Source organism: Cannabis sativa, chromosome 8, assembly GCF_029168945.1.
Source record: "Cannabis sativa cultivar Pink pepper isolate KNU-18-1 chromosome 8, ASM2916894v1, whole genome shotgun sequence".
In the NCBI taxonomy this organism is placed as follows: Eukaryota; Viridiplantae; Streptophyta; class Magnoliopsida; order Rosales; family Cannabaceae; genus Cannabis; species Cannabis sativa.
Window position 1 is genome coordinate 8,296,308 of NC_083608.1, and position 25,409 is coordinate 8,321,716.

Here is a 25,409-nt window from a genome sequence, read left to right on the forward strand (position 1 = left end):
GTTCCAATATCGAGCCAAGTTAACGGGCTTGACTAACCCTTACAACCGGGAAATTTTCACCAAGGTATTTCCAAACCTCTTACAATAGTTTCGCACCCCCGAGGACTATTAACCTCTTTCTCGGATTGTTAAAGTGCCAATCTCACTATTTCCGGGTTGTTTACAAAACCGGTGCCAACCTCACCTAAATCACAATATGGAAATGTGTTTGATATACAAGCTAAAATCACTCTAGAAATATGATGATACAATGGAAACCTAGAGTGAAAAGCAAGCACACTTAAGATGAATAAAATCAAATTTTGGCTCAAAGTGTGTGAAATGTGTTGGTTTGGATTTCAAACTTAGAAGCTCCTTAATCTCACTTAGATAGGTTAGATATATGTAATAAATGCTCAACCAACTTATTTTTTGAAAGAAAAATCGAGTTTATATAGTGTTTGATAAAAAACTAGCCGTTTATAGTCGTTAGCACGTTTCCCGAGGTGAGGTCAGCCATGAACCGGAAGTCCGGATGGGAACCGAAATTCCGGATTGATTACAACCGGAATTCCGGTTGCCATCCGAATTCCGTATGACCGACCGGGGCAAAAGTGCCATTTTTCGGGACTTAAACGCGCATAACTTCTTACTCGATTATCCGATTTCAGAAATTCCAACTTTGTTCTCTTAGTTAAACAAAATGTAATTTAGAAATTCAATCAAAAAAATTTTTGAACTATCGTGTGAGAAAACTTGTTGCACAAGTTAGTGAATGGGCCAAAATTCAAATTTATAAAAACTTAGTGTGCTATGCAAATCACTTTAACAAGACTAAAGTAGATTTATACCATTTAATTTTGAGTAGTCTTGATGTAGAAGAGCCTCCTAGCTTGATTTGCATGTTTTTGATCCCAAGTTGATTTTTCCCGAGAGTTGACCTTGACTTTGACTTTGACTTTGACTTTCGGGTTGACTTTTTGACTTTGGGATTTTGAAGACCTCTTTTGAATAGGGTCTTGAGTTGTTGATCCCTTGATGAATCTTTTGCTCTTGATATGCTTGTTGAGTCCATTTAGTGTTGCTTTTAAAAGTTTGGTAAAAATACCAAAATATTTATTTTCTCTTTTAAATTTGCTACAAAATCAATAAATCATTAGTAACAAATAATAATCAAATATTTGCTAATCATCAAAACAAGGAGATCGAAAAGTTTGAGTTAACAGAATTATGTATGAGTATTATTATGCTTTTCTTACTTAGTCTGTCGACTCACAGTTCTACGTTTATGTGTAGGTTAAGGCAAGGCTAAAGCTGATGGACCGTGAGCGAGCTTATGAAGATTGTACATGTCGGGGCGGTTAGGCCTGGAGCGTACGATCATCGGGACAGCGAGGCTGATTTTTGTAACTGGTCGTTAGACGACCTTTATTTTATGTATCAGTTAAACAGTTAAATCTTTTTGTAAATGATTTTATAATCGGGATTCCGAGTCTTTTGTAATATTATTTTATAAGTTTAATTAAAAAGCAAAATTTTAATTAATCACGTTTTTCCATAAACCTCGTTGATTAGCAACGAGCTGCACAGTATGTTTAAAATCACGTAATACGCCTATGTTAGTTAGGGTGTTACATTAACTATGGTAGTGATCCCAACAACGATTATGATGTGAAATTTTAATAAATTATTGACTACTGAAATGAGTGGATGTCATATCACATTTTTTATTTCACCATTTAAACCATGAACTTATTATTTGAAGATGGTGATGTGACATTTGTATTTTTACTTTAATTCTGGAAATTATTATTTAAATCATAAAACCGTACGTACTTTTCTTTTTAATAGAAAAATGTCACATCACATAGTACTTTCCCGATATTACTTAGATTTTGTTTGGATTTGATTGACCTTCTCCTTCTATTAAAATTGGTTAACTAAATGGGTAAATTGGGATTTTTGAGATTGTCGTAAGTGGATATTACCATTGTCAAAATTTATTAACTATTAAATGATTTAATTGGGAAAAAAAATCCATTATTATTACATGAACCCAATCACGTGTACATCAACCCACCAAACCACTATATAAGTAAAGGTTAGGTTATACAAACTAAGCATTTTTTTTGAAACCCCGTTTTACTATTTCCTAAATCAAATGGACCCTTACCAAAACTTCAACCCTTTTGAAACAAGTCCTCCAAAATCCCCACCGCATCCTTTTTCTTCCACAAGACCCGTAGGTACACCGTCACGGAGTCCAAGACTCCGTTCAGCCTCCATGTCAGGATGTCCTAACTGTGCAAGGCTCGAGTCTGTTCTCCACGAACACGAAAAACTTATAAGGAAGGCTCATTCACGAGCCACGGAGGCCAAGCAGGAGTCGTACAAACTGGCGGAACACCTGTACCATACAGCCCACGCCATGCAAGAAGCCAACACTTCAAGACAAATATTAGAGGGTATCATGGATGACATTCTCGACTACACCGAGGTGTCCATACCCCACTACCCACTTCATGTAAAACAAGAATCACCAAACACTACTCCAAGAGAAAGTCCTTCACGACCAAAGTCCCCGTTCAGAGACAATAGCCCTCCGTCTCAACGGAAGTTCCCTCAAGTTATAGAACTTGATTGAACATCCGTTCGGTTTCAATCGTGGTATTTTATATATCTATATAGTGTACTTTTGTTACAACTCATCTCATATGGCCGTTCTATCAACTTTTTGTTAGGCCATTTAATGAGATTGAAGAACTTACCTCCATTATATATATAGTTGTATGTAACTCTACTATATTATTTTAAGTCTATTTTCTTTCTGTTTGCAGTTGTGATTTCACAATGATTCACTTCACTTTTAATTCCACAATTAATTAATGAGGAAAGTGACATTAATACTCCAAAATAAACCAGGGTACAGATTTCATAACAAATACTGATAGTACATTATAGCATCAAAATATAAAATAACATAACTTGGACACTAACACAGTGCATCATTTACTGTTTTTTGGAGAAGTATCCACTCCTCCTTTGTCCCCAACTTCTATATCATCTCCATTTCGGTCGTCACCTTTGTCAGTCGAATCTTTCACATTGTCCTGTTCGGGTGATTTATTTGCACCAGAGCATTCACCCTCATCAAACAGTGAGCAAACAGAATTAAGGATAGCCTCTTCATCAATATCATCATCAGAATCCCACATGCAGGGAAACTCATTAACACAGCAAAGTTCTCTAACTTGCTGCCCATTGAAGCATTGTCCCATCTCTCCATGTAGACATAAAGCAGAGAAAGCTTCTATGAAAGATTCATAACGAATTATTTTTATGGACGCATCAGAAGTAGTGTTTTTGCTTACAGCGTCTTCGTACCTACTATAGATACCTTCATTTGGTCCATTGAAAATAACCCAGTGTGGACCTGAACTCATACTTGATATATGTAATGCTAATAACTAAATTACAAGTTAATTTCTCTATAAACTTGATGCTGGATTGGAAAACGTCTCAAGTGTGTTATATAAGTCGTGGAGAATAACCCTATAGTACGTTTTTTAGTTAGCTGTACTCTATTGGGATGTACTCCATTGGGCACATCTAATGTGTCAAAAGAGGGGTGGTTAAATTTCTGAATTACACAGTTAAATACACGTGTAGGCGTACGTAGTATGGTCAAATGTCAACATTATTCATCAATCCCGTTTTCCCAGAAAACCTAATGTACTACGGTACTGTTCTAACGTACAACGACGGTTTAATTCATAAGAAGATGTAGGTGAAGGGCCCATTAATATCAGCCCAACATATATAAATGGGAGAAACTACCCATTCTACTAAAAAATGTCATCACTTCATACAAAAAAAAAAAAACATCCTTACTTTTCAATCTTTATTTTCCACAAATAAAAAAATGTACTATTACTTTTTTCCTGACGTACGAAGTGGTTTAATTCATTAAAAAAGGTTGGTAAAGGCCCATTCATATAAACCCAACAATTTCAAATGTTACCACCAACCCATACAACTCAATAAAATATCTAAACCCAAAAATCATACAATAACCTTATTTTCCAATTAATTTATTCAAAAGTAAATGTAATTGTACTATTTTACTGTTCAAAAGTACGAAGACAGTGGAATAGAGTTTCCAATATTTCAAAGGCCCATTAATATCAGCCCAACACACTTAAATGTGATCACCAACCCATATTACTCTACAATCTGAGGCATTCATTCTCATAAAATCTAATTTAAATCGACTCACCACTATCTTTCCCTTACTCTTCATCTCTAATTCTTGGATATCAATAACAATCGAACACTGTAACTCCACTCCAGTACATTAACGTCGAAGGAACAATTGGTTACTTATCAGTAAGTCCTTTTTTTTTATCTTTCTCGAAAACCATTCCTTACCTATTAACTTTATCATTTAATTTGTTAATTCAAACAGATACAATATGGAGGCCGAGTCTCAAGCAGAGAACATGAATGAGGAACAAACATACGAATGGGAAAGCATAACAGCAGAGCTAAACATCACAAAACCAGTGAATGAGATTCAAATATGTGACGTCCTAGGCAAGAGTCTCGACAAACTGGGAAAATGGGAAGCATTCTACGAAATGTATGCGAAACGGATGGGTTTCGGCACAAGAAAAGATGATGTACAACGTTCTCACGGAGTCATCGTAATGCGCAGGTGGGTTTGTTGTTCCGAGGGTTACAAAAGAATCACAATAACGGAAAGACAAAGGAAAAAGAGACCTCATGATGTCACTAGAACCGGATGTCAGGCAGCATTACGTATTTTACTCACACAACCGTCTAACACTTGGAAATGCAAAGAGTTCAGCACAATACACAATCACGACCTCGCTTCATCAAGTGAGGTACAATTTTTGAGATCATACCGAGTAGTGTCCGATGGCTTGCTTGCCCAAGTTAGGTCGATGAACTCAGTTGGAATTAAAACTGCCAATATAATGTCTCATGTTGCTTTGCAAAGTGGAGGTTACGAGAGAATGCCATGTCAACTTCGAGATGTCTACAACAGGATTGCTGGTGCCAAGCGAGAAGAAAAGATAGAGACGGACTCGGAAGGAGCGTTGGGATTTCTTGATTGTCTCGCAGAGAGGGATCCAAATTTCTTCGTTGTATATCAGGTGGACGAGGAGAATCGATTGGCTAACTTATTTTGGGCAGATGGAAACTCACGTGTCGACTATGTGGCTTTTGGGGATGTACTAGGGTTTGATACCACCTACATGACAAATGAGTACAATAAGCCTCTCACTGTTCTCATTGGCGTAAACCACCATTTCAACACATGCATCTTCGGGTTCGCTCTCCTCCTCCACGAGAAGCTTGTTGGATATTATTTTACCAGGATCTTAGATCTACTCACAAGTATGTTTATTAACATCCTAAATATGAACTTTCTAAAACGATAAATTAAACACATATAAAGTTTAAGAAACCTTACATTGGGTGCAGCGGAATATAATGACTCCTTCCGTTCAGATCTCTAACCCTTGATTCCTTTCTGTAGCAGAGTATTATCAAGATCTGAACCTGGATCTTCTTCTCTGAATCCTTGATGCTGAATCTCCTTTGCTGATGATCTTTCTTCACGATCTTCCTCACTATGATTGAGGTATTGCTTGATGTGTGTGGGCACTACTCTAATCACTAAGAGAGGTTCGAAATATAGAGGAAGAATAGAGAGAGAGAGTGGCGGCTAGAGAAGAGAGTGGAGGCTCAGGTTTTCTGATTCAGAAAGTGTAATTTTCCTGAAGCCTTCACTATCTATTTATAGCATTCCACTAGGGTTAGATTTGAATTATATGGCATTAAAATAATGAAAAAATCAATTAAAAAAGATAAAATAGGTGGCCGGCCCTGGCTAGGTGGACTGGGCCTTGATTTTTGCAATTTTGCAATTTTAACACCTTTTGTATCTGATTTTCTCAAAAATGCCAATTTCTTAATTCAATCATTTAAATGCCAATTCTAACTATTTAATAACTATAAATAATTATTAAATAATATTGTCATTTATCATATTTATTAATTGAACCATACAAAGTATCATAATTAACAAATATGCCCCTATTAACTCTTTCTTTACAATTTCGACCTTACTTAGTGAAAATTTCACAAATAGACATAGTCTAATTCGTGAATTATAATTGATTAATCAAAACCAATTACATGAGTCTTACAAACAATATTATCTCAACTAGTGGGGGGACCATGGGTCTATATAACCGAGCTTCCAATAAGTAGATCAAGAATTTAGTACTAAAATTCACTAACTTATTAATTCTTCGTTGAATCCACGCATAGAACTTAGAATTGCACTCTCAGTATATAGAATGTTCTATATGTTCCACCATATAGACACGTCATTAGTTATCCATTGTTATAATCCTAATGTGATCAATGATCCTCTATATGAATGATCTACACAGTAAAGGGATTAAATTACCGTAACACCCTACTATGTATTTTATCCTTAAAACACTTGACCCCGTATAAATGATATTTCAGCTTATGTGAAATGAGATCTCCACCATCCTTTGCTTACTATTTGCCAGATAGAAGCTATAGATTCCATGTTTATGCTAGCGCTCCCACTCAATTGCACTACCGTGTTCCCAAAAAGTATGTATCACCCTGACCTAAAAGTAGGCTTAACTAACAATTCAAAGGAACACGAATAGCCTTTGTTTGAGCCTAATCATAACAGGATTAAGATCATTTGATCTAGGATCAACTTGGCGATATTGACTTGAATAGATTTTACGGTAAGTTTAATTAAATCTAAGTCAAAGTTCAATATCGGTCCCTTCCGATGCATACTCCATGCATCCAACCTGAGCTTTACTTTAACCAATGTTCTGGAAAGAACATAGTATTTCTCCAAATACAAGTAAACTCTTGTTGTAGATTATCATATCAGTAAAACCCTGTGTCTGATAAATCTAGGAAACTTTATTCACATAGTCATGTTTACTTTCCAATGTGATGCAAGCATAATAAACATGATCAAGTATGTGAAAAGGGTTTAAGATGAATTTATAAATCAAATAGACAAGCTATTGATAAAGTGAACCAAAACATACACAAATGAATGAAAAATACTTCTGTTTCTTTATTGATGTTGAATAAAATAGATTACATTGAAATGGAGTTTTATTTAGGGCATAAAACCTAACAAAGCTTCCATCCTATCGTTGGCTACTTCAAAAATTTCTCGAATGCCATGGAGATAAGAAGCCAAATGTTGTAGTTACTGACCAAGATGTGGCCATGAAACAGGCCATCATGGAACACATGCCTGATGTTACACACCGTCTATGTGCTTGACATCTCAATACAAATGCTTCCAAAAAGGTTAAAGATCCGATCTTCTTGAAAAGATTTAAAGATCTAATGTACAACTACTACGAGGAGGAGGATTTTGAAGCAAGATGGTTAGACGTCGTCGAAACCCAACAACTAACACATAATGAATGGTGCCAAACAACATTCGACACAAGAAAACAGTGGGCAGAAACTTATTTAAAGGGTTCATTCGTTGCAGGAATGAGAACCACACAACGTTGCGAATCGATCAACTCAGCCCTAAAAAAAATTTTAGAGAAGAATTATTGCTTGCGTGAATTTGTAACAACCATAGATATGACAGTCTCAAAGCTCAGACACAACGAGACTGCAAATGACTTCAAAAGCAGATGCACTCGACCTCACCCACCTAATCCTACATGCTTGACCACGTACTACAACCAATGTGCTGAATTCTACACAAGAACTATGTACCACAAGGTTGCAGAGCAGCTTGATTTAGAGAATAATTATTTTGTCATAAGTCAGGAGCAAGAAGGAGAGTGGCAGATATACACCATTGGAAAGTTTCAGCATCCGGAACTCCGATGCCGAGTTCATTACTGTGAAGGCCAACGAGCACTACACTGTAGCTGCATGCTATATGAAAGTCAGGGGTACCCTTGTAGACATTTATGGGCTACAATGAAAAGATTAAACATCAGAAGAATACCTAATACTCTTCTCATGAAGCGATGGAGCAAATCCGCGAAGACAAATCTCCACCTACATTTTAACCCCCCGGCACAAGAACAACAACACATTTATGAGATGGCTAGGTTTGGATCTCTCAGCTCATTAACTTATAACTTCACTTTCTATGCAGCAAAAACAGAGGATTCGTACACGCGTGCAAAGGAAGAGATTGAACGGCTAACTCTAATGTTCAAGGAAGAATTTGAGATGAGTTCCAATCCAGAAGGACAGACGCCACAACCTGGAAGATATCGTAACAACCCCAACATTATTAAAGACCCTGAAGTTGTGAGAACAAAGGGTACGGGAAATCCAAGGGAAGGACCAAACGGGGAGCAGATCCCAAGAAACTCAAGACATTGTCGCATTTGTCGCTCATCAGGCCATGATTATCGGCGGTGCCCAAACCGTCAACAGAATACTGGATCTCAGGGGCAACAGTCAGCACACAATCAACCAACAACTGACTCATTCAATGAACACTCCAACGCGTATTTCCCTGAACCGCCTTCCTCCACACAAGAATCATACTATGGTCATTCATATATATAATTAGCTATTTTTAACCGTTGATGTTTTAAGGTTTATGACTCTAGTTATGCCTTCAAAAACTCTACATTTATATACTTCATGTTATGTTTGCCGTGTTTAAGGTATTTATCTCAACAAATCTCAAATTTATAATTAATGAACAAATAAATTATTTTACCCAAAAAAATTCAATCTTATAAGGTCAAAATTTCCATAGTAATTAATTGTTTTTATACATAATAATAAAAATAAAAATAATACACCAACGTAAAACTCAATATATACCAACACATAATTTCATAATTTATAACAAATTATTCTTAACAATGTACTACGAAACAAAAATGAATGTACTCTGTACCTGATATTTTGTACTCGGTACGTGATATTTTGTACACTAATTTTACTAAACAGCATGCATAAACAATTAATATACTCGGTACGTGATATTTTGTACTCAACTACAATTCCAAAATTACATACATGATGTAAAATACCAAAATAACCCCACTCCGACAACATGGACCCACTGCCTACAGTATATTTGTACAATTAACTACCACGAATAGTAAAGCTGTTGTACTTTTTTTTACTTTAACTGACGTGAACAGTAATTAAATTGTACCTTTTTATTTTTTAATTAAAAATACAAATGTACAACCGGTTACCAAACCTAGAATAACCGGTTGCCAACTTAATTAAATAATTAAAAATTAAAACTATTCTAACGTGGGACCTACCTGCCGTACACGGATTCCAATCCGTGTTCTCCACATATGGGCACAAAATCGGCTGCCTACATATATATATATATTCAATGACTAATTTGTAACCAATAAGTAAATTTAGTGCTTTGATTAGTAATATTAGTAATTTAATAATTTGATTTGTCTTAAATTTATGAAAATGACAAAGGTGATTACTGTTTTAGAAATGAGCAAGCCACAATTTTTAGTGGGGATTTTTTTTTAATTGAAAGAATATTAGTGAAACATATATATTTTTATAGTGATAAAATAAAATTATTTGAAAATATGATGAAAAAAAAAATATAGAGAAATAAGTAAAATTATTACGTGGTATAATATGAAAATTATAAAATTTATAGGAATAGAAATAAAAATATGTAAGGATATAAATAAACAAGTATAAATTTTATGTATAAAAGTTTAATTTATAGAAAATTGCGAGTCAGGTAAATGATTCCTAAAGTCCTTTTTTGTCGTTGCTTCTGTTGCCTAGTACTCTTATGAAGTATCTTTATTAGTTTAATTTAATATTAAATCCCACTTTGTCCAAGATCGGTTCTAGTCAACTATAGTGAATCCACTAATAGTCTTGCTGGGATGATTGGAACGGATCGTACGTGCCTTCCTAAAACGCCTCCAGTCATTATGGAAACGGACGTTCAATGACGTTTGATACCTGTCAGTGATGATTTGCAAGCAACGAGTAACTTTGACCAAGATCGGTTCTAGTCAACTATAGTGAATCCACTAGTAGTCACGCTGGGATGATCGAGGAAAGCATAACGGATTGTACATGCCTTCCTAAAATGCCCTCAATCATTATGGAAACAGACTTTCAATGGCGATTGATTCACTACTAGTGATGATTTGCAAGCAACGAGTAATTTTGACCAAGATCGTTTCTAGTTAACTATAGTGAATCCACTAATAGTCTTGTTGGGATATTCGGGGTTTAACAACGGATCGCACGTGCCTTCCAAAAATGCCCCCAGTCATTATGGAAACGGACTTTCAATGACGATTGATACCTGATAGTGATGATTTGCAAGCAACGAGTAACTTTGACCAAGATCGGTTCTAGTCAACTATAGTGAATCCACTAGTAGTCACTGGATGATCGGGGAATGCATAACAGATCGTACATGCCTTCCTAAAACGCCAGCAGTCATTATGAAAACGGACTTTCAATGATGATTGATACCTGATAGTGATGATTTGCAAGCAACGAGTAACTTTGACCAAGATCGGTTCTAGTCAACTATAGTGAATCCACTAGTAGTCACGCTGGGATGATCGGGGAATGCATAACACATCGTACATGCCTTCCTAAAATGCCAGCAGTCATTATGAAAACGGACTTTCAATGATGATTGATACCTGATAGTGATGATTTGCAAGCAACGAGTAACTTTGACCAAGATCGGTTCTAGTCAACTATAGTGAAGTAGTCACGCTGGGATGATCGGGGAATGCATAACAGATCGTACATGCCTTCCTAAAACGCCAGCAGTCATTATGAAAACGGACTTTCAATGATGATTGATACCTGATAGTGATGATTTGCAAGCAACGAGTAACTTTGACCAAGATCGGTTCTAGTCAACTATAGTGAATCCACTAGTAGTCACGCTGGGATGATCGGGGAATGCATAACAGATCGTACATGCCTTCCTAAAACGCCAGCAGTCATTATGAAAACGGACTTTCAATGATGATTAATACCTGATAGTGATGATTTGCAAGCAACGAGTAACTTTGACCAAGATCGGTTCTAGTCAACTATAGTGAATCCACTAGTAGTCACGCTGGGATGATCGGGGAATGCATAACAGATCGTACATGCCTTCCTAAAACGCCAGCAGTCATTATGAAAACGGACTTTCAACGATGATTGATACCTGATAGTGATGATTTGCAAGCAACGAGTAACTTTGACCAAGATCGGTTCTAGTCAACTATAGTGAATCCACTAGTAGTCACGCTGGGATGATCGAGGAACGCATAACGGATTGTACATGCCTTCCTAAAATGCCCCCAGTCATTATGGAAACGGACTTTCAATGATGATTGATACCTGATAGTGATGATTTGCAAGCAACGAGTAACTTTGACCAAGATCGGTTCTAGTCAACTATAGTGAATCCACTAGTAGTCACGCTGGGATGATCGGGGAATGCATAACAGATCGTACATGCCTTCCTAAAACGCCAGCAGTCATTATGAAAACGGACTTTCAATGATGATTGATACCTGATAGTGATGATTTGCAAGCAACGAGTAACTTTGACCAAGATCGGTTCTAGTCAACTATAGTGAATCCACTAGTAGTCACGCTAGGATGATCGAGGAATGCATAACGGATTGTACATGCCTTCCTAAAATGGCCCCAGTCATTATGGAAACAGACTTTCAATGGCGATTGATTCACTACTAGTGATGATTTGCAAGCAACGAGTAACTTTGACCAAGATCGTTTCTAGTTAACTATAGTGAATCCACTAATAGTCTTGCTGGGATGATCGGGGTTTAATAACGGATCGCACTTGCCTTCCTAAAACGCCCCCAGTCATTATGGAAACAGACTTTCAATGACGATTGATACCTGATAGTGATGATTTGCAAGCAACGAGTAACTTTGACCAAGATCGGTTCTAGTCAACTATAGTGAATCCACTAGTAGTCACGGTGGGATGATCGAGGAATGCATAACATATCGTACATGCCTTCCTAAAACGCTAGCAGTCATTATTGAAACGGACGTTCAATGATGATTGATTCACTACTAGTGATGATTTGCAAGCAACGAGTAACTTTGACCAAGATCGTTTCCAGTTAACTATAGTGAATCCACTAATAGTCTTGCTGGGATGATCCGGGTTTAATAACGGATTGCATGTGCCTTCCTAAAACGCCCCTAGTCATTATGGAAACGGATTCAATGACGATTGATACCAAATAGTGATGATTTGCAAGCAACGAGTAACTTTGACCAAGATCGGTTCTAGTCAACTATAGTGAATCCACTAGTAGTCACACCGGGATGATTGAGGAATGCATAACGGATTGTACATGCCTTCCTAAAACGCCCCCAGTCATTATGGAAACAGACTTTCAATGACGATTGATTCACTACTAGTGATGATTTGCAAGCAACGAGTAACTTTGACCAAGATCGGTTCTAGTCAACTATAGTGAATCCACTAGTAGTCACGCCGGGATGATTGAGGAATGCATAACGGATTGTACATGCCTTCCTAAAACGCCCCCAGTCATTATGGAAACAGACTTTCAATGATGATTGATTCACTACTAGTGATGATTTGCAAGCAATGAGTAACTTTGACCAAGATCGGTTCTAGTCAACTATAGTGAATCCACTAGTAGTCACGCCGGGATGATTGAGGAATGCATAACGGATTGTACATGCCTTCCTAAAACGCCCCCAGTCATTATGGAAACAGACTTTCAATGATGATTGATTCACTACTAGTGATGATTTGCAAGCAACGAGTAACTTTGAAAGACATATGCTATACATTTATTTTTTAAAATTATTTATTTGAAAAACCAAAACTAACAACAATAAAAAATTAAAAAATTAAGATTGGTTCAAACGAGTTAACCCGACCAAACCGAAAAAAATCATTGGGCGGTTTACACTTTTTTATTTTTTTTTCGTTGGGCGGGTTTCAATTAGATATTTGCAACCCGACATTTATATTGGGTTGGTAAAAATATACTATATCCCGACCAAACTGATCGATGTACACTCGTAGATATTAATATTTAGTCTAACATTTGTCATTGAGCAACACAATGACAAGTGTGTAGTCTTATCAATGGTATTACATCCTTATTAATAATCAAATAAGCAAAATAAATAAATAAATAAAGACAAAACAAAAAACAGACAAAAGAGTTAGGTATATAATAATCATCAATCTCCATATATATATATATATCTCACTACTCAATAAACAAAGATTACCATTTACCAAACTTATCTCACCTCCTAACTTTAACTCAATCCTTATTTTTTCAATACCCTCTACTAGTTCACTATAACTTGCATACTTATTGCGAATGGAAAATCATGAAGCAATACCCTCTACAGGTTCACTTAATAAATCTTCTCATGAAAATAGCGATTCTGGATTCGTGCACCATTTGTCACTACCTCCATCTCCTTTACGCTATCTTAATCACATTGAGAAGAGGCTATGGGATGCCGAGCAAAAAATATCGCTAGCCGATGAACAGAAAAAGCTTTTGGTATCACAAGTTTCTTATTACAAAACAAAAATCTCAGATCTACAGCATGATTTAAAAATCCGTCGACAAATATCTTCCAGGGATGTGAATGACGTTGATAGACTAAAAAGGGCCTTGGCACATATGAAGCACGAAGCATGTACTCAATACAAAAGAAACCTTGAAATGATGATTGGTGGTGACAGTGGATCTGAAAAAACAGCAGGTCCCTAGACAACTCTAATTTACTATGATGAGGTGTTACTGATGTTAAATTATGTAGTGTGAACAATGTTTGATTTAAGTAGTTACTACCATATTCATGTTTTGAATGTATTATTTTCGTATTTCTATGTCTAATGTATTTTGAGTTGTCATCTATTTTAATATACATTAACAACTATTTCTTAATATTTATTTGCCTTTGAAAAAAACCTTACAAATAATAATAAAAAAATTAAAAAGCATCTAGTTAACTGTATAAAATAATATACCACATAATGTCAAAAGGACACTTATATAATAATATATTTTTAAAACACATTTGGTATAGTGATATGTCTTATATAAATACCCCTAAATAGAGAATGCTTAGAATACCACTTACTATTATATTGCACTTGCATATAAAAACTCTTTAAGTTAACTATGTCTTCCTCTCTTGTGACTTCTATCAATACTCGTCCAAAGTGCCATTGTGGCACAGATTCGGTGTGCCGAACTTCAAGGAGTGAAGAGAACCCTGGTAGAAGATTTTGGGGGTGTGGAAACTATGTAAGTTTTCCTTACACTTATTTTTTTAAAAAAAAATATATATATAAAATAGATTTTCTTGACAAGTTTAAGCTATGGGTTATCATCATGTTTTTGTTTTTCTAAATTTTTTATTTTAGGATCGAGATTCTTGTAAGGTATGTCATTTTTTCGAGTGGGTGGATCCAGATGTTCTGGTTGGAGCTAATGTAGTATTGCAGAGGTTGGAAAGAAAAATTGAGGACCAAAGTAAAGAGATCAAGTTACTTAAGAAATTTGTGTTATTCCTAATTTGTGTTGAACTAATAAAATTATTGTTGTATTGAAAATGTATAACTAATCCATGATATGAGTGTTTTTCTTATTAAACTTATGTAATCAGTAGTTTGAGTTAATATGTTGTAATGTATAATTAATATCATGGATTCTTATTATAATATTAATGTGTTATGTTGTTGGTTACAAAAAAAAAATGTCATAAATTATTATTATTATTATCCTTATTATTATTATATTTATTATAATTATTATTATATTAGTTTAGTATGTTTCACCTAATGGATCACTAGTGTGTGGTCTTATCAAGAGTACTATATATTCTCATTTTAGTTAATATAACCTACAACTTTATGTACTATATAATTTTTTGCTTTACTTTAAACACAATAAGAACAAAGTGATGCATGCAAGAATTGAATAGCCTTTGAATGACATTAAAATATAAATAAAAAATAAACTAAAAATTTGTCATGCATAGTAAACATTGGGTCATGCATCACATACTTTTTATACATAATTAATATACTCACGTCAGTGAGTGAATATATATTATGAATAAGTAATATAGATATTATTAGACAAATATAGTCTATATCTTAGCAAATATTACATTATCTGATATAATATTACTTAAAAAAAAACTGAAATAAACTACAAATCTGATATAATATATGAGTTATGAGCTAGGGGGCCTATGAGTTATTACTATTTGGTGTACCCTGGTTAAGTTTATCATTGAGCAACACAATAATTAGTGTGTAGTCTTATCAATGGTACTATATCCTAATTTTAGCAAATATAACCTACAACTTTATGTACTATATATCATTTTGTTTTACTTTAAACACAACAAAAGCAAAGTGACGTGCATGTAAGAGTTAATTGCTTTACTTTGGGTTTTGATACCAAGACAATGACTAATGTATAATAGTCTTATCTAATGGTAAAAAAGTTTGAAAGAGATTAATATAAATAGGTGTATTTTACTTTAAGAAAGCCACATTTTTCTTCATCCACTAGCTTGAATAGATTTCCTTCAACACACAAAAAAAAAAATGGTGAGTGAAGCTTCATCCTCTAATGATACTTTCAATCCCATGCTTAAACAAAATAATAGTATTGATGATATTATTCTTAGAGAGGTATATACACCCAAAGTTCATTCCCGACTTCCTGAAGATGCCCTAAAGTATCTCAATGGTCTTGAGGTTAAGTATTTTGACAATGATTTAGAACTGTTGAGAAAATCAAGTGAGCTCCGAGAAGTTAAAGAAGAGATGGATACTTTGAGGAAAAAAATCATTGAGCTGGAAAGAAGAGCTATGGATACCGAAGCCAAATGTTGCAAAATTAATGAAGAATGGTTGCTAAAAGAGAAGGCTTGGGACATGGAACTTGCTGCACTGGATGTTAAGTTTATCACCCTCAAACGTGAAGCTGTGAGCCAATACACAAAGCGTTTGGAGATGCGACTTGATGAAGTATGTTCGAAGGGGAAGAAAAAAAGAACTTAAATTTGATAGTTATTTAGTTGTGATTTCTTTATATCTAGTTGGCTTTTTTTCTTAATGGCTGTTATTTCAAAATATTAAACAAAGTTGGTTTTAGTTTTCTTGTGAAAGTTTATTTTATCTTTTTTAGTAATATTTATCATGAAGAGTTGAAAGGACAATGAGTTAAACTTTTTCTTTTTAATTAATATAAAAATTTTTACTATGCATATTTATAATATAGTTTTTGAAAATGTGAATAAAATTAAATTATTACAAGCAAACAATTTTTGTATAGTTGTAAAATAGCAAGTTGTATTGTGTAAAAAATCTTAAGTTGAGGTAAGAACTAAACCCTAAATATTTATTTAAATAAGAAAAATTATTTCTAACTTATACAGATAATATTTAAGATCATAACTAAACATGCATATCATATATTGTAACACAATATTTGGTTACAATTGGTTAAAGTCTTGCATATACAAGACCCACAAGGTAGTTACATATACAAATTATATAATTGCTTAACAATGCATATTCTAAAAGGCATATCAAGGCATAAACATCTAATGCAAATAGTTCCATAATAAACATCTTAAGTTGAGGTAAGAATCACACAATAAATATTTATTTCAATAAGAAAAATTATTTCTAACTCATAAAGATAATATCTAAGATCATAACTAAACATGCATATCATATATTGTAACACAATGTTTGGTTACATTTGGTTAATGTCTTGCATATACAAGACCCACAAGGTAGTTACATATATAAATTATATAATTGCTTAACAATGCATATTCTAAAAGGCATATCAAGGCATAAACATCTAATGCAAATAGTTCCATAATAAACATCTACAGACAAAATAACCAAGTATTCTTCCAATTAAAAAGTACTCAAATGCTACTCATTGTCTCCGACCAAGTCTCTCATAGTCAGATTACTGCCGCTGGACATTCTCTTCCTGGACTTAGTTGACGACGAAGGCACCATGTTTTTCGCTCGCGACTTCTTACTTTTAAACCTTGGATCAACAGGGGATTTCTCAGGAGACTTGATAACCAATTCCTTGTCAGTATGTACAGGAGTAGATGGGGGAACATCTAAGACATTGTTAACTGAATACATCTCAGCAACATCTGCCAAAACAGTTGCCCTACACTCATTTTTTGGATGTTGAATTAGATTCATCATGATATTAAACCTGTCTTGACTGGTTACATGCTGAAAGTTGGAAGACAAAACAAATATTAGTTAATTATTGCTTATCCACTATATGAAATTTTCAATTTAAGTCTAATTTCAATCACTTGTACTTGAAAAAATACCTCAACATCAATTTCAGCAACATTGCCTCTATTGAAGAAATGTTCCATGAATTTCATTACATATACTCCACAATCTACCCCATTATCTTGCTGCGGCACTCGTCTTGCGTAATCTAGGGGAAGTGATGCAAAGTTAAATTTCTCTCCTAATTCCAGAGCCATATCCACTTGGAGAAGATCATCAAGTGTTCTTAACTGCAAGGTATAAGAGATGAAGATCTTTAAATTACTTAATAATTTCGTTATTCAACTTGGATTCTAGTTTTCATCTAAAAAAAACTTGGAACCTAGAATGTGAAATGAAACAATCGAAAGTAAGTACCATTTCAGAAGCAGTTCGTACACGAAAATCTTTCATATCCTTCCCGCGTGGTGTTTTCAGGCTGTCCCAAATGAATGCCTTACTCGCCAACATGTCTATGTCACACATGAACCAGTGGGGAGTTTTAGTTTTGCATATGACCGGGACACACATCTGCATATGAAAGGGACAGAAATTTATTATTACCATAACATCATTATAATTAACTAAATGATTAAAAAAAACTGAAGGGTCATTACATGTTCAGTTTTTGCCAACTTGCCGTAAAATAGATCCCTCCAATTTTGTTGTCTTGCCCAAGTGCTAACAGAGCATGACAACCCAAGATTTTCATGCTATTTAAACAAAAATCATAACCATTATTATTGTTATGCAGATATCAAGTAATGGAATATTTAAGAGCTTAGAATGCAGAGTAGTGAAAAACTCCGAGAAGAAGCAGATTTCTTTTGTTTTATTATATATCAAAAGATAACATATTTTGGTAAAAAAATAATAAAACACTTTGGTATATAAAACAAATGACAGGAAAAAAGCATTCCTTAAGTGTTTTAGACATAAATAAGTAAAGGGTATAAATAAAAACTAATGTAGAATTGTATAAACATTAATGGTCAACAACACAAAACCCCCTTAGCTTAGTTTCATACTAGAGTTCTATTAAAACTTGGAACTAGGGTAAAAATTATGGGATTTAATTTCTAGAAAGTTTGAACTTCTTTCCATGCTTCAATAGCTGAAACCAATCCAATATTTGGGAATAAAACTACAACCATCAACAGAGAAAACATGTAATAATTAATTATTCATTTGATGTTATAGATTGAATAATTCTTATTGTTGTAGATCTGTATTGGTTTATTATTCTGTTTAAGAAAATATGTTGGATTATTTATTTCTATTTGAGAGGAACCCTTTTCTTTAATTTTTGGTTGAATTAAAACCATGTAATAAGATGCAAAAGTTAAGCATATACAGTGATTAGTTGTGTTGGATCCCCAGCTTGGGAGAAAAGGTTTTGGCTCTATTATCATTACTATTATATTATTCAAGGGATAAAGAGTAAGGAACTATGTAGATGTGACAGTTAAACTTGAAAAATATTTATCTAATAAATAAAATAAAGTTTATAAAACAAATCACACAGTTTGAATAGAAAATATAAATACACGTGCTCATATTAATACTAATGAGACTTACAGAGACCCGACAAGGCATAAACCAATATTTCGGTACTCCATCTGGGGCTGCTTCACGTTCTTTCAGCGTCAATAAGTGTGCGTAGCAACTAATAACCTGCACAAATCAACATGCCACTAAGCATAATCTCTTCGTAGTATTTTTTTTTCTTCTAATAATGCTTAGAACAGATAAATATTAATGAAGACATTTACTGAATCAGTTATTTCCATTCCAGGCTTCAAGCACAGTAGTTGTTGCCGAAAAAGTTCAAGTTTTTGAAATTTCACAAAAGGGTACCTGCCAATGAGACAATGGAATTAGGTACAATATATGGTAATACTAATACACAGTCTTACTGAACTACCAATCTACTAATTAAAGACTTACCCTTTATCAAAATTTTTTCCGAAAACGAACATTGCCAGCTTAAATTCAATCTCGCTTGCTGGCTCCTTCAACTGGAAAGTGTCCACATACAATTCCTTGCTTGAGTGGAATCTTTTTTCGGTCTTTTGATACGCGTTTGAAGCAAGGAGAACTTTGATGGCCGAGGTGCATTGACCTTCATGACCGATGTCTTCTACCATTGTCAAATCCACAGGGCCAACCTCATATTGATTGTTGGTAGGCGGGTTGTCAAACTCCAAATTTCTCGTGTTTTCATTTTCAAACTGATCCTCATTTGAAGTGCTCATCGAGCTAGTTTCTTTGTCGGCCTCCTCATCATCTCTCTCCCCGTCCTTATCACTAACTTCCATCATTTCTTTGTCGGCCTCCTCATCATTTCTCTCCCCGTCCTTATCAATAACTTCCATCAGTTCTTTTAGTAGAGATTGCCTCAACTCCATTAACACGGACTGCCTCAACTCTTTCATCACTGTTTGATGCAACTCGGCTGTCACAGATTTTCTCACCTCAGGTAATATAGCTTCACAAAGCTCTGGAATAAAAGATTCCTTAACCTCGTCAATGATAGATTGCTTCATAGTGACGAAGCCCTTTCTGATGTCCTTAGAGATGTCGGCTTTGAAAGAGTCAAATAATCTTAGTAGTTCTTGACAAGTAGTGTCTAACTTTTTATCCCTCTCCTTCATTTCATCTCTTAAGATGCAGTTGCAGCATGTAGAGGATGAGGTTCCTCCCTGGTTGGATAATGGAATGGAAGTGTCTTCTGTATGGCCATATGTCTTCCTGAACATAGGCGGGTGTAGAATAATCTGCCCCAAAATGAGAAAAATTTCAAGATCACTTTACAAAAAAAAAAAGTAGCAATTAACAAAATTGTATTGGCCTATTCCTAATAACAAGTAACTTTGAAGAGTTGTAAACCAAAAATGTACCTTCCCATTCACAAATCCCCCACTCTTGGAGATGAACGAGGATATTCCTTTCACTCGGTCCTCATTCCAGTAAGCCATGGGAAGGCCGAGGCGAGGAGAAGTGTACAACTTCCTTTTTATATGGCTCCAATAATATATCTGCAAAAAAAAAATTATTTGCAATTAAAACTACAGTGAAAGGGATGCATAATTAATTAAAAGATGGTTTAATCCTTACTTGAAGGTAAATAGTACAACCCGGGAGATAATGAACCTTGCCCTTATCTTTCGAATTATTGAGTCGTTTTTGATGTGCTTTCAGATTCTCGTGTAAAAACTTAAAGATGAACGAAGCCCAGTTCAACTTCTTTATTCGCCCAACATCTAAGAGTGCATTTATGTACTGCTTTCTTACGTACGTTCCAGATGTGGGAACCAAGAAGGATCCCAATGCTACCAACATAAAACGTGCAACGAACAAAACATCAGCTTCTTCAGAGTTGGTTATAAGCTCCACCAAGTCAGTGCACTTAATGGATTTTTCGAGGTTGCACACTTCATTTCGAACTTTGTTGTCAATGTCAACATAATCTTCAAAGTTGATGTCCTCACCACCATCTTCGATTTTCATAATTTCCTTAAACGATTGAATAGTGAAAGGATAAATTACCCCATGTTGGACTAGTTCAAATTTTCAAGATCCATATGGTTGTAAAAGTACCATATGAGAGAACTACGCACTGACGGAATTTCAGGATTAAGGAGGGACCCGAAGCCTATATCTGAAATAACTTTCTCTTGTGCTTCGTTCAAACCGATCACAATTTCTCTTAATCGTTCTGGACTGCATCTACATTGGACCCTACAACGATCTTCGTCATTGTCACTCTCTACTATTGGCTCCTTAATCTTTTCTTTTGCAGTGATCTTCCCTGCAATTATTGATGCTTATTTTTCTAGTAGACGTTGCAGTGCACGTTCAAGTGAGTTGTTTATACTTTGTTCCTGCAATAATGTAAAAGATCAAATTATTTATACCTTTTACACATAGATCAAGTATATCTAGCAATACAATACAATAATAATAATTTATGTGACAGCACACATTTACGTATACATGTTAAATTTACCTCATTGGTAACTACTTTTTTCCCTTTGTCGGAGGCCTTTGTGCGCTTAGCAACTGACTTGTCGTCTTCATCGACATTGCGCTTTCCCGATGACATCTACAACAAACATTTAAATCAATAAAACTAAATATCAACAAAGATTTCAAGCCCATCATTCTTATTGTTGTAGATCTGTATTGGTTTATTATTCTGTTTAAGAAAATATGTTGGATTATTTATTTCTATTTGGGAGGAACCCTTTTCTTTATTTTTGGTTGAATTAAAACCATGTAATGAGATGCAAAAGTTATTTTCAAAAAAAAAAAAAATGCAAATGTTAAGCATATACAGTGATTAGTTGTGTTGGATCCCCAGCTTAGGAGAAAAGGTTTTGGCTCTATTATTATTACTATTATATTATTCAAGGGATAAAGAGTAAGAAACTATGTAGATGTGACAGTTAAACTTGAAAAATATTTATCTAATAAATAAAATAAAGTTTAGTATGCTATTGTTTGGTTCTTTGGATTCTAAAACCGTTGGAGAGCTTCCATCATTGCCACCTTCAACTTTTAAAAAATCTTGATGATCATCAATTCTCTTTCTTTGACCTCTTTTCTAATGAAGGATCTCTTTGACCTTAAAACACTACTTTGGATTATGGATGATTAAAAGAAAATTTTTAAGAAGAAAAGGAAAATTTCAATTTAATGTATAAGTGTTTGATTCATGCATGTAGAAAAATAACAAAAAAAAACAAACCATGAAATATTCTTTTCAGAATTGGTGGATTTGATAGAAAAGTCATAACTTACAATTTATTTTACATACACACAACATTTCACCTAAGATTTAACTACCTTAACCATAAGAAAAAAAAAAGAAGAAAAAAAAAAGAGTTCTTTCATTTTATTCTTTATATGATTATAGTCACAAAACTATAAAGTCTCATTCAAGAACTCTAAAGTTTGGCTGAGTATCTCAAATTGGGCAATTGAGCATAACAACAAAGATATTAACTTTTGTTCACACCAAATAAAAAATTTTCCTAAGTATACACTCAAAACAGAATCTTTATATATATTTATGTAAAATTTTTGTTAAAGTGCTCAATAAAACCATCAATCTATTATCAACAGAGATTTCACTTTCCACTTATAGTTATATCCATATTCATTTATTTTTCTAACATTAAAACTTTTCAACTTCACTCTCAAGACTCAACAAAAATATGGCTAAGTAGTAGTGATGAAAACAGAACAATATGAAATAAATAAATAAAGAATTCCGACCTTATGGTTTAACGTTCCTTGGTCGCTTCTTGGGTCGGCGAGGAGGTTTGTCACAGAGGTGAAATCTTCTTCGCGGGCTTCTCCGGTGGCGAATATGTAGATAGCAAGACAATAGACCCTGATTTAAGTCTTAACAGAATGGCTGAGACTGATATCTGGAGTTACATCCAGAACCAGTCTCAAGATGATATGTACAATGCTAACTTAGCTAATGAATTGGCCTTAACTGGTATGTAGTAGCAACAATGAAGTAAAAGTCTAGCAAAACAAAGGTTGAATTTCCTATCCCGTAATGTAGAGATGATATTATGTATGTACTGCTATATAAAGCATTACCTGCTTGTAAGATTGTAGATTTGTTACAAGTTTCCTGTAAGTAAATCTCATGGTAGGCTTTCGAGGCTCATGTACAACATAGGCCACAAAAAGAACATGTTTGAGATAATAATAGTTTTCCTTCGTAATGCAATATTGTATAAACAAGAATTATGTGTAGTCCAATTACATATTTGATGGTGTTTATCATAAAGAATATTAGTTTTCTTTCAACTGAAATTACAAGTCCCTACAATTTCTATTAAAGATTTTCATATTGACATCTAAACCAAGAAAAGAATTACAGTAACGAAAAGAGCATCAATAAGTAATAGCTTAATTAAATGTACACCACACACTATTTAAGTCACAAATACAAGATTTTTTTTGGTACCAATATGAAAGGACAAATAATTTAATATTGCAAAGAATATTTCAGAAGTAGTTGTGCAGCCCCAGATTATACTTTATAACAAAGAAACACATTACTTGAGATGTTATTCAACAGCCAACCTAAAATGGCTGATCTAGTTTTCCCTCCAGAGGACAATTGATTATAGATGTTAATATGAAGATCTTAAAATGGTATAAGGAAAGCAAGCCCTAAATCAATAAAGGAAAATATTACCATGAACATGACGATTATTTGCAATTGAGGAAAGATCATATTAGAATCATCTCAGTATACTGCAAGAGTGGAACATTTGATCAGTATATTTCAAGTATGAACATATGTAAATATCTCAAGGAAACACTGCCAACCTTCTATGCTATTATGATAAATCAGTGAATAAGTCAGGGTAAGGGATTAAGTCAAAACTTCTACATGTTGAAACAAAACTATTGATGCCCAAAAAGAGCAAGAGAGTTAAGACACTGCACTAAATTTGTGACTAAAACCTGGAAAAGGTATTTTAAATTAAGTTTAATTTAACTGAAGTTCGTGCAATGCACTTTTATCACCTTAAAGAAATACTTAGCACCATTAAGTGGCATTGTTCTGCCTTGACCTCTATAATATTGTGATCCTCTTACAGTCTTCTTTCTTACTCTGTCACTGTTCTAATTAAATAAATCTCTCTATGTCTTCTACTCTTCCTCCTTAAAGAGGATCAGCCATAAATGCTCTTTTCACACTCTTTCTTCTGCACTTGTCATTACCACTTACACGTAAAAAATTTAAAAAAAGAAAAAAGAAACCCCAGCATTTATAACTCTCTCCTCCATTATTTGGACAAGATTTTCCTTTCAATGATGATTCAATTCTCTCAATGTGGTTTCCTTCTTCTGTACCAAAGAACCAGCATTTATTGCCAATGACAACTTTAAAGGCTCATAGGCCCCCTACTCTGCTCTTTGTCCTGCTCTTTACTTCACCACATCAATAAGTATACATACACATTTTCTATTTCCCAGATTGAAATAAATAAAACTAATATATATTTATATATTTATTTTCCCTCAATAATTATATATATGTTTGTTTGTGTGTTTATTAAAGTCTGATCTGAAAGCATTTTGAAAGTTTGGTTCTGATCCTGGTTGAGGATTAAAAGGAAGACACACAGAGAGAAATGGGAAGAACACCATGTTCTGATCCTCTATAATATTGTGTACCAGAATTCAATGCGCTCTGTTTCGTTACACTATATTCTTCTGTTTTTCTGTTGTGCCAAAAGACATTTAAATCCCTTGTCTTACACTAGTAATATTAAGAGCTAGATTGAATATCTGACCCCTAAATTTCTGTTGAACTTAACTTACATGCAATAATTCTGAACAAATCCTTATACCACGATGCATAACATAGAAAATAAAATCAATGCCAGCAATAATAATATATATACATGCACTAACACCACTACATAAGCTCACACACACAACCATAATAAATATATATTAATGGAGAGGGAGGGAGAGAGAAGAAGAACATTGACTTACTTGTACAAGTAAGAAACGATTCCCAGAATTCTACATAGGAGAATGATGTCAATACAGAAATCATGGGCCAAATTTTTCAGTGCATCTAGTCCTTCTGATATAAAATCAAGCCCTTGATCTTGGGTCGGCGAGGAGGTTTGTCACAGAGGTGAAATCTTCTTCGTGAGCTTCTCCGGTGGCGATACCCTCTGTGATGTAGCAAAGGAGTTTAAGAACCCTAAAAAAAACTAATAAGAACAAGAAAAATGATAATAAAAGCACTAAAAATACCTTGGTGATGATCTTCAAACAATAAAAGAGAACTGAAAAGTGATTTGTGGCCTGTTTGGAACCTTCAAACAATCAAACAATGAAACAATGAAGGAGTTTTTTTAGCTGAAATTAAGTTTTTGTTTGTGAAAGTAAAGATGTTTACAGCTGAAAATGTTCCTTCACTTTACTAAATGGGCGCGAAAACCAAGAT

General features: G+C 34.3%; 2 protein-coding genes and 1 long non-coding RNA gene across 3 annotated transcripts; 2 read left to right on the forward strand and 1 right to left on the reverse strand.

Annotated features, from left to right (window-relative positions):
• Positions 1 to 7,428: 7,428 nt before the first annotated feature.
• On the forward strand, positions 7,429 to 8,628 carry LOC115710816 (protein FAR1-RELATED SEQUENCE 5-like). Its single transcript, XM_030639167.2, has one exon. The coding sequence runs from the start codon at positions 7,429 to 7,431 to the stop codon at positions 8,626 to 8,628; it is 1,200 nt and encodes a 399-aa protein (XP_030495027.2).
• Positions 8,629 to 13,351: 4,723 nt separating this feature from the next.
• On the forward strand, positions 13,352 to 14,797 carry LOC133030128 (uncharacterized). The gene is made up of 2 exons (XR_009683996.1): positions 13,352 to 14,381; positions 14,501 to 14,797. It is a non-coding gene; the product is annotated as an uncharacterized LOC133030128 (long non-coding RNA).
• A 2,632-nt stretch (positions 14,798 to 17,429) lies between these two features.
• On the reverse strand, positions 17,430 to 21,519 carry LOC115701453 (uncharacterized). The gene is made up of 7 exons (XM_061102354.1): positions 20,528 to 21,519; positions 20,311 to 20,448; positions 19,358 to 20,187; positions 19,183 to 19,267; positions 18,989 to 19,084; positions 18,028 to 18,123; positions 17,430 to 17,941 (listed from the first exon to the last, which is right to left on the reverse strand). Exons 1-7 carry the CDS (start codon positions 20,918 to 20,920, stop codon positions 17,732 to 17,734), a joined length of 1,848 nt encoding a protein of 615 aa, XP_060958337.1. The 5' UTR covers positions 20,921 to 21,519; the 3' UTR covers positions 17,430 to 17,731.
• Positions 21,520 to 25,409: the final 3,890 nt, after the last annotated feature.

Bases quoted from the DNA above. Each gene is read 5' to 3' on its own strand.
- LOC115710816 (XM_030639167.2), top strand. From the start codon at position 7,429: ATGTACAACTACTACGAGGAGGAGGATTTTGAAGCAAGATGGTTAGAC.
- LOC115701453 (XM_061102354.1), bottom strand. From the start codon at position 20,920: ATGAAAATCGAAGATGGTGGTGAGGACATCAACTTTGAAGATTATGTT. The intron at 20,188-20,310 runs GTACATTTTTGG...ATTTTGGGGCAG, and splicing joins GGGGATTTGTGAATGGGAAG to ATTATTCTACACCCGCCTAT. The intron at 19,085-19,182 runs GTAAATGTCTTC...TGATTTGTGCAG, and splicing joins GAATGGAAATAACTGATTCA to GTTATTAGTTGCTACGCACA.